Raw genomic sequence first — 10,552 nt, 5'->3', positions numbered from 1 at the left:
AAGGTTGAGAACCACTGACATAAAGTAACAGTAGATGTGTCAAGAACAACTGTAACAGAAATAGTTTTGGGGGATTCTCAAGTTAGTCTGCTTGACAACTTTTTCTAGAGGGCCAAAGAATGGCAGTATCTATTTTTTCATGATAGAGTTTTGAAAAAGTTAGCCAAAGCTTTAGCAAAAAACAAATTAAAAAAAAAAAAAGTTTCATCAGACAATATTCTTGCTCATTCCTGTATCAAACAAGTATAAGAGCTTCAATGGGAAATCAGTAGGCATCCACTAATTTGACTCTTTTTGATATCTTCTTCCTTAATCTTAAAATATCTATATTTATAGGGCACTTTTTCTTCAGTTAATAATTAAAAAAAAAAAATACAATTGACATGATTAAATTCCCAGGATGCTGCCCAGTTCTTTAAGGAAGGTCTGAACAATTGGTATCATCACCTATAAAAGTATCTTGAATTTTAAGTTTCTGTTAAGAAATAAAATTTTCACTTTAAATTTATTTTCCTCATACTTTTTGACAACGGACCTTAATAATTTGCCTTAAGTGGCACATTGTAAGCAATTTTCTCACTGTTGGGAGCTTACGTCTAATTTTGGCAATACAATAAAAGTATTCTTATTTTTTTAATCATCCCTATCATTTCAGTCTCTCGAGTTCTGATTATCATTTTCCACGAAGAAATGGTCAACGAGCAAGTAAAGTTTTTAAAGTTGTAAAATAAACTAAATCATATTTATCATAAAACAAAAAATAAATGTGAGGTGCCCTTAGATCTTAATTTTTTAAACATTAAATCATTTTGTTTGTAATGGTAAATTAGTGATGAAAAGGATAACTGATCTAAGAAGACAGATGGATGAAGCAACAAAATTAAAAACCACAAACAAAATACCTAAACGGATAGTCAAACCTATCACTTATACCATATGGTTGCTTATAAAAAGTCAAATTACTGTAGTCTTTTTAGTGCTTGCTTTTGCTCATTTTCAGAACTATCTTTAAATTTTCTAATTTAAAAACAAATAGAAGTTCCACCTGCTTATTCGCATACAGGAATTCTCTAACTTGGTCACACACATGCTGATATTTTTAACACCACAATGGAAGAGACAGAAAAGTGATTTCAAAAGCTAAAACTCACCAAATAGTTTAGTAATAAATCCTGTGACCATAGACAATCCATGATACCCCATATGAATTACAGAAACACGCCTGTGTCATAACAGAGGGGTGCAATAAATATTTGTAATTGTACATGTGAAATCTCTAACTATTAATATTGATGTTTTTCTGCTTTACTTTTTCCTAGTCTTATTTTAAGGTCTTCCTATAAGTCTAAAAAGTCACAAATATAACTTAAGCTAAGAGTAAACAACAAATGTGACAACTCATCAGAATGATTTTTCATCTATGTAATAAATCTATTCTAAGGTTAATTTCTCTAGGTCTGTATAAAATAATCTCATTAATCTATGAAAATTATCAGACAGAGTTTACTATGGGACAAGTATCTGGTTATTTACCAACATAAAGAAAAATGACTAAATTTTATTTTTTAAACTATTAAATATTTATACACAAGAGTAGTTATTAAAATATAATATACCTTTAATTTATAAAGTTTACACAAGCTTTTAATCCTTCACACATCATTATAGTTGCAAACATTATTATTATATGCAAAACTGTAATATAATATCCAGCCAGATTATAACTTTAAAATAAAGACCATTCAAATACTTAGTAATTACACATAGTAATTTACAATGTGTAAAATCCCAGTAAAACGCAGGTATAATTAGTGAAATGTTACTCCTATAATACTGAGCGATATTTACAAGCAAACATGATCCAAACAGCACAAGCAGATTCAGGGTATGTAAACACTCGGACACGAACTGCCAGTCGCACCTGGTCTCCACGGCAACAAATTATTTCTTCACAGAAAGGAGATCTGTATGAGGAATAAAATATACTCAATTAAGAAGTGAAAACAAAGTAAACAGAAATCAGGAAAGAAATAGGAGGCAAAGAGCATTTATAGAGGTCTAAATACAGGCATGTACATATGTAAATATATTTATATATGACGATGGGGAAATAGATCTATGGACATATAGTTGTAGGTTTAGTACTAAGGTAGCAGATGGACACTGGGCCTCCACTCAAGTACTCCCTCAATGCAAGAACACTTTGGTCTATTAACCAGGCATTCCATGATGCTCACCTTTCTCAGCGCGATTGCTGACGACAAAGTGGGTGCATAAGCAAATGTGGTGAAGAAAGCTGATGGTGACCAGCTATCAAAAGATATAGTGTCTGGGGTCTTAAAGATAAACAAGCGGCCATCTACCTCAGAAGCAACAAAGCCCACATGGAAGAAGCACACCAGCCTGGGTGATCATGAGGTGTCTATAGGATCAGGTATCAGGCAAAGAAGACCCAGAACAAAAAATCTTATTGTGAATGAGGTGGGAGTACGAAGTGGAGACCCAAAGCCCAGCTGTAGGCAACTTGACATCCCCTTACAAAAGTCTCAGGGAGATGAGCCAGTCAGGGTGCAATATAACACCTATGAAACATACAGCTTTCCTCTAGTTCTTTAATGCTTCTTCTCCCCTTTTATCCCAATTCTACCTTACAAATCTGGCTAGACTAGAGCATGTACATGGGTACAGATAAGAGCTGGAAACACAGGGAATCCAGGACAGATGAACCCCTCAGGGCCAATAATGAGAGTAGATATAATAGGAGGGGAAGGGGAAAGGAAGAACCAATCACAATGATCTATATATAACCCCTTCTCGGGGATGGACAACAGAAAAGTGGGTAAAGGGAGACATCAGTCAGTATAAGACATGACAAAATAATAAATTATCAAGGGTTCATGAGGGAGTGGAAAAAATGAGAAGCTGATACCAAGGACTCAAGTAGAAAATGTTTTCAAAATGGTGATGGCAACAAGTGTACAAATGTGCTTCACACAATGAGATGGATGTATAGATTGTGATGAGTTGTATGAACCCCAATAAAATGATTTAAAAAAAAGTGAACACAGTATTTATTTTCATATTCCAAATTAAAACCAAAAATATCCATGCCCTTTGTTGTGGAGTCAACTCAAGGGCACCAAAAATGTGTTGGGGACAACTGGGCCCCTAAGTGGTCAATGCCTGAGTATTCAGATGTAACGCGTCAGGCCTTTCATCTGAAACACTAATAAATCAGTATTTGAAATAGACTTTAAGACTCTCGATTGAGATTACAACATAATCACTGGGAAATTTATGGTAAGTACCAGGAGGCCTAAGAAGTTTGTGGAAAAAATGAATTAAAAGACAATAAAAATTTCTCATGAACTTTCTGAAGGGTCCTTAAAGGGAAGTAAAAAAAACTGAAGTTCCAGTTCATACATGCACAGGTTTATCTCTATCAAAAGGAGTGTAAGCATGTCTCTGTGACCAGTGGATGGGTGCAGACACGTTCTCTCAGTATTCCATTTGTCTTAAGCCTCATTAGGGTGCCTTCAAAAAAGGACACTTTTGTGTCATGGGGGGATAAAAATAATTTTTACGTTAGAATATCAAAAATTTACAAACTCAAGTAGTCATTCAAATCACTTATTTACATTCAAATCACTTACGTATTTACAAGTTCACAGAAATGCTGGCCTATACAAAATGTTTAGATTGAGCAAGTTTGAAGGTAGGTTGGGAAGATCTCAAAGATGAGACAAGAAAGACGGCAGTCATTTCCCTGTCTGCCATAATTCAAGCCTTTTTGTCGCACGCAATCTTTTCAGAAGCTCTAAACAGAAAGCTTGATTAATGTCTGACCTGGTGGAATGAATTCCAAATGCACTATCCCCCTCACATAAGAAACAAAACCAAATGAGCATCAGTTTTTAGGGGTACTCCCTCGTTTATTTTATACAGCTCCCATGTACCTCTGACGTCATTCCTGAATACCTACTGGAAATACTGATATGTAAGAATTCTAAGCCAAAAACATAACACTTAGTATTCCATAAATGACACTGTACCGAAGACATGTGGCAAATGCACGCCTTGCATTTCTATATACAAAATGTATTGGGAACCCTTTAAATGTGTGACCATCAGGGACAGCCCTTCTTATGGCATCCTGAAATTCTTCATTGCCGGCAGATATGCTTGTTGTACGCTCAAATTCATAGGAGGCCAAAGCTGGTGATAAAAGATAGGACAGCTGGTCTTCCCAAACGGTAGTGAGGCCAAGATCCTGCATCAATCAAAAGAGAAGGGGAGTGAAATTCATATTTTTTAAGAAGCCAATTATAATAGAAATGCTATTTTAATGTATGCTAAGAGAAAAAATGAAGACTTTCATAATTCTTAGTTACTATTATTTTAGGAATGCACAGAAATAAAAACTAAATGGAAACAGAGACAACAGGTTTTACTTGGAGAAATAGTCCAGAAAACATTGATATAGCAATTTTCAAAAAGGTTCTAAATCTTATACTTGAAAACAAAGTTATAGTTTGTGGCAGGAGCCCTGGTGCCACAGCAGTTACACATTAGGCTGCTGACCATGAAGTGAGCAACGTGAAACCACAGGCTGATCCACAGGAGAAAGAGCAGCTTTCCACTCCCGTAATGTCACGGGTTCCCACACGCTGCGCCAGCTGACCCTGTCTGTTCTATAGGCTCACTATGAGTTGGAATCAGTTCAATGACAGTGAATGTGACTAAGCTTTCAATGGACATTTACACAGCGAACTTGGTTCCAATTCAACAATTTCTACACAAACTGGTCAGTGATACTGGTTATATTCTTCACAATGTATGAACACTCAATATTTGTTTTGGTTGACCCATTTCCGTTAATCTACTTTCTCTACCTCTCTAACATCCTTATCTTGATTTTAAAGAAATTATCGACTATTTGGTCTCATACAGGTAATCACTGTTTTGTGAACCAACCGATTATTTAGTTAAAAGGTAACTTCAGGGAGGTTTAAGGTTTAAAGATTATCTCAGGGCAATAGTCTTTCTTCCTTCAGTCTCAGCTGATATTCTACAGGGGCCATCTATTGTGGCCCTGATAAGATCAGTTGGTAGTATTTTTAGATAGCTACCACTGTGACCGACTTCAGCAGTCAGGACCCAAACATGTTGGCCAAGCACACAACACTCGCTCTGCAGCCTTCGGCAGGCACAGCGGGCTGACCACCCCAGCCCTGCCTCTGCCAGGCTTGGGTCCCCTAGACTGCCCCAAATGGGTGACGTGAAGGTGAAGTGATATGCAGCTAGACAAATAGGTGCATGTGTCACCTGCATGGAGGGAATGGGACCCAGGGAAGTAGGAGCTGGCACATAGAGGGACGAGAGAAAGATCTGTGGTGGAGAAAGTGCCGTTTCTACTATGGCCTGTGCTTCAACTGCCTCAAACACCCTGCAGTTCTTAACAGTGGAGACCTTAACCACTCATGTACAGAGCTACCACACAAGGGACCCTGTTTATCTTTGTATGACTAAGTTTGCTAGCATAATGTTCTCTGGTTTTCTCCATGTCTTGCAGTGTTTGAGAGTTGTCATTGTTTTTTACTAATGCATAATATTCTATAGCATGACCATACCGTAGTTTATCCATTCCTCTATAATCGAGATTTTGGTTGTTTCCATGTCTTTGCTATTATGAAAATTGCTACAATAGACATAGGTGTGCATAAGTCTGTTTGTGTTGTATTCTTTATTTCTTTTTTTACTTCTTTAGCATTTTATTTATTTTTTTAATCATTTTATTAGGGGCTCATACAACTCTTATCACAATTCACACATCCATCAATTGTGTAAAGCGCATTTGTACACTCATTGCCCTCATCATTCTCAAAACATTTCCTCTCCACTTAAGCTCCCGGCATTAGGTCCTCATTTTTCCCCTCCCTCCCCGCTCCCCCTTCCCTCATGAGCCCTTGATCATTTATAAATTATTATTTTGTCATATCTTGCCCTGCCCAACGTCTCCCTTCACCCACTTTTCGGTTGTCCGTCCCCCAGGGAGGAGGTCACATATAGTTCCTTGTAATCGGTTCCCTCTTTCCTACCCACTCTCCCTCTACCCTCCCAGTATCGCCATTCACACCACTGGTCCTGTAGGGATCATCCGCCCTGGATTCCCTGTGTTTCCAGTTCCTATCTGTACCAGTGTACATCCTCTGGTCTAGCCAGACTTGCAAGGTAGAATTTGTGTCATGATAGTGTGAGCGGGAAGGAAACATTTAGGAACTAGAGGAAAGTTGTATTTTTCATCGTTGCTACATCGCACCCTGACTGGCTCATCTCCTCCCCGACACCCCTCTGCAAGGGGATCTCCAGTGGCCTACTAATAGGCTTTGGGTCTCCACTCTGCACTCCCCCCATCATTCACTATGGTAAGGTTTTTTGTTCTGATGATGCCTTATACCTGATCCCTTCGACACCTCGTGGTTGCATAGGCTGGTGTGCTTCTTCCATGTGGGCTTTGTTGCTTCTGAGCTTGATGGCTGCTTGATTACCTTCAAGCTTTTAAGACCCCAGACGCTGTATCTTTTGATAGCCGGGCACCATCAGCTTTTTTCACCACATTTGCTTATTCACCCGCTTTGTCTTCAGCGGTTGTGTCGGGAAGGTGAGCATCATAGAATGCCAACTTAACAGAAGAAAGTATTCTTGCATTGAGGGAGTACTTAAGCGGCTGCTTGTCTATTTATTGTCTACTCTGTTTCCTCTGCTCGTATTTTATCTTCATAGAAGGATGTTGTCTATGGTTGTTTTAGTTCATTTAGCTGTTTTAGTATTGCAAAAATAGGATGTTTTCTCCACAGTAATTTTTTTTTTAGGTTGCTCTGTTACAGATTTCCTTTCTAAAATTCCTTTTAATATTTTTGTTCGGGTGGCCATGTTTTCTCCCTCATCTTGGAGGGATAATTTTGCTGGCTATAGGATTCTTGTCTGGCAGTCCCCCGTTCCCCGCCCACCCCAGTTTTGAATTATCATTTCATTGCCTTCTTGCCTGAATAGCTTTGGAAGAAAAATCTGGACTTGTTCTAATCAGCTGGCCTTTATACATGACTGCTCTTTTTTGCCACACTGCTTTCAGAACAACTGGTTCCTTTTCTTTAATATTGGAAAGTTTGATTGTTTTATGTCAAGATGATTACCTTTAGGAATCAATTCTGTTGGGAGTAGTCTGGACTTCCCGAATATTTATTGTATGTTCTATCACATTTTGAGGGAAGTTTGCCTTTAATATTTCATCAACTATTTTCTTCATAGTTATTATTTATTCTTTCTGTTCAAGGGCAATTAATAGGCATAAGTTTTTGTCTTTAAAAGTGTCTTATAATATTCTTAGGTTTTCATTTTGTAGGTTTTTTTTTGGGGGGGGTGTTGTTTTTATAACCCGATTTTCTAGTATTTTGTTCTAAAGAGATTTATCTCTGAGATCACATATCCTTTTTCCATGTTTCAATCCTGCTCTTTTGTGCTTTCACAATGCTATGCAGTTCTAATATTTTGGTGTTCCCCTTTTGTATTTCTATTTTGAGTTGTTGAATTATTTCTGATTTTTCATTTTTTGGGTCAGAATGGTCTTTTAGAGTATTCCTAAGTTCTTGCCTGGTGGCTTGTATTTGTTTCCTATTTCTATGTAATTTTTCCTCTAGTAACTTAAAGTGATTGGAGACCATCACTCCCATGTCCATCCCAGGAGGATCCCTGGACCGCTCCTTCTCTAGGAGCTCTTCTGGGTCCACAACCATGTCTGTTGTGGATAAATGAGTTGCTTTCTCTTGTTTCCGCTAAGTGTGCGGACATCAACTGCTGCTTCAGAGGCATAGTGTTATTTTTTGTTAATTTGTTTTTCATGTTTGATTCTGAACAGAGAGTAATCCCCACACACCAGTTGCGGGATCTGGGTGGTCAAAGGTAGCCAGGCAACGTGGCACCAGCGCACACTCAGCAGGAGCCAAAGGCGGCAAACGTTAAATATGGCCTCTGTGGAAAGTCTTGGTTTTGAAGCTGGTTTTGAAGCTGAATCAGGGCAATGGAGAGAGGCAACAAATTAGAACAACGTTCACCGAAACGATCTTATGCAGGTCCTTTATGTCATTGTTGGGCCCAACTACTATTTGAGCACAAGCAGCAGATGTGAGCATTTTGAGTCCTGGGCCCTCAGAGAAACATGAACTCACTAGGGAACCGACTGTCTCTCTTACACATACCCTCTTGATTCTGTATCTGCTCAGATTCAATCCGCTCTTGGACTTTGCTTGGTGGGCTCCCATAAGGTTTTAACAGACTATACAAAGATCTAACAGATTTTACAGTGCCTACCTGTATAAAATAGTTTGTGCACAAAATCGAAACTGTAAAAAATCCTATTTCATAGAACCTATCCTGGATGTAAGCCAATGCTTACATTGTGTGTGGATGGGTGTGTGTGTATGGGTGTGAGTATAAGATATATATACATGTCTGCCAGAACCAGAATACTCTTTAGAAGGAAGGATGGCAAGACTTTTGACACATCACTTTGACACATTATTAGCTGATAAATGACATCATGCCTGGTAGACGGTCAATAAAAGAAAGACATTCAACTTGATGGACTGACACCAGGTGCAACAATTGGCTCGAACATAAAGAACTGTGAGGGTGGCATGGGACAAGGAAGTGTTCTGTTCTGTTGTATAAAGGGTTGCTGAACTGAAACTGACTAGATGGCACTTAACAATGAGCACATGTACATATAAATATATGTATATACAAAAGGGCTTTAAAAAGCTTAAGGGAAAATTCTAGTGTTTCTAAATCCAATTTTGCACAGAGATATCTACACCATCAGGTGGCACAGTGGGTAGGTGTTGTGCGGCTTGCTAAGCCCCCTTACTTTATACTGCACCATCAGTGATTTGATCACACCTGCCACACAGAAGAGATGAGGCTATCTGCTCCCATAAAGATTTGCTCAGTCTTAGAACTCAAAGGAGTAGTTCTGCTTGTTCCTGTATGGTTGCTATGAGCAGAAAACAATTAGATGGCAGGGTGTTCTATCTTATGTGTATGTATACACACACACACACAGATACTTTAAGAATAAATAAAAAGGTAATGCTACTATGGTTCCAATTCATACATACACCAGTTTATTCCAATAAAAATGTGTTTAAACATGTCTGAGATCAACGGACTGCTGCAGACAAGTTCTCTCAGTAGTATACCATATATACTCAAGAATAATCCGATCCGAATATCAGCGAAGGCACCTAATTTTATCACAAGAACTACATAAAAAATGTGCTGAAAAATTCAGCTTATATGACCCCAATCCAAACTATGTGGACAGCTCTCACTGGCCCTGGAAGAATTTACTTCAGAGGACAGCACTGACGCTACAGCTCAGGGAGAGCAACATGTCTAATCGGAGCACATGGGAGCAAATGAAGGGGGAGAAGAAAGTAGAGCACATCATGGCCCACCAAGACTTGAGGACGATATCCCTGATCAGAGCAGCCAATGCAGGAAGCTCAATAGGGCTGGCCCCACAACGAGACAAAACATTCCTCACTGACCCATAGCCCTACAGGGGACAACACTGGAGACGCAGCGCAGAAATTGCACCCAATCTGACCCCACAACACCAAGGCAAAACACTAAGGGCATGCCACAGAACAGCAAGGAGAGCAGATCAAGGAAGTCCCGAGGGAATACCAAAAATAGACTTTGGGGCCAAGGTGTTGCACCCCATCAGGGTGGACGGAAAACATTCCTAAAGGTCAACAAAAAGACCTTGAACTATTTACAGCTTTTCTTTTTTTGGTCAGTTTTTTTATTGTTTTGTTTTCTATTATTGCTTTCTTTTGCTCTGTCTTGTGTTTGTGCATATTACTATCTCTGCAGGTCTATCTAGATAAGACAGGTGGGATATGCAATCTGGAGAAGAAAACAACAGGACCAGCGGTTCCAGGTGGGCATGGGAGATGGGGAGGTAGGGGAAAGGAAGTGGGTGTTAACCAACTCAGGGACAAGGGAAAAACAAGTGATCCAAAATCAATGGCGAGGAGGTTGTGGGAGCCCTGGTAGGGCTTGATCAAGGGCAATGTAACCGAGAAGAATTACTGAAACCCAAATGAACGCTGAGCATGATAGTGGGATAAGAAGAAAGTAAAAGGAAAGAACTAGGAGGCAAAGGGTATTTGTAGAGGTATAAATACAGGCATGTACATATATTTATATATGATGATGGAGTAATGTATCTATGTGCATATATTTCTAGGTTTAGTATTAGGTAGTAGATGGACACTGGGCCTCTACTCAAGTACTCCCTCAAAGCAAACACACTTTATTCTATTAAACTGGCATTCCACAATGCTCAACTTCCTGACACAATCGCTGAATACGAAGTGGGCACATAAACAAATGTGGTGAAGAAAACTGACGGTGCCTGGCTATCAAAAGATATAGCATCTGGGGTCTTAAAGGCTTGAAGATAAACAAGCAGCCATCTAGCTCAGAAGCA

The 10,552-nt window shown here is 38.9% G+C and overlaps 1 protein-coding gene across 3 annotated transcripts in view; it reads right to left on the bottom strand.

The window, feature by feature from the left end:
- Positions 1-777: 777 nt before the first annotated feature.
- Positions 778-10,552, bottom strand: part of CEP76 (centrosomal protein 76) — a 39,779-nt gene continuing 30,004 nt past the window's right edge. For 2 of the 3 annotated variants that reach the window (XM_045289069.1, XM_004714073.2), the window contains exons 11-12: positions 4,053-4,270; positions 1,595-1,964 (exon numbers count right to left, since the gene is read on the bottom strand). In XM_045289069.1, the coding sequence (XP_045145004.1) occupies positions 1,826-1,964; positions 4,053-4,270 (357 nt within the window). In that variant the 3' untranslated portion in view covers positions 1,595-1,825. Of the gene's footprint in view, positions 1,223-1,594; positions 1,965-4,052; positions 4,271-10,552 lie in introns of those variants that run through there. The other variant, XM_045289070.1, reaches the window with a different exon arrangement.

The sequence above is a fragment of the Echinops telfairi genome, unplaced genomic scaffold (genome assembly GCF_000313985.2).
Source record: "Echinops telfairi isolate 266 unplaced genomic scaffold, ASM31398v2 ScPeMD7_24;HRSCAF=84, whole genome shotgun sequence".
In the NCBI taxonomy this organism is placed as follows: Eukaryota; Metazoa; Chordata; class Mammalia; order Afrosoricida; family Tenrecidae; genus Echinops; species Echinops telfairi.
This window is presented reverse-complemented; position numbering and strand designations above follow the sequence as displayed.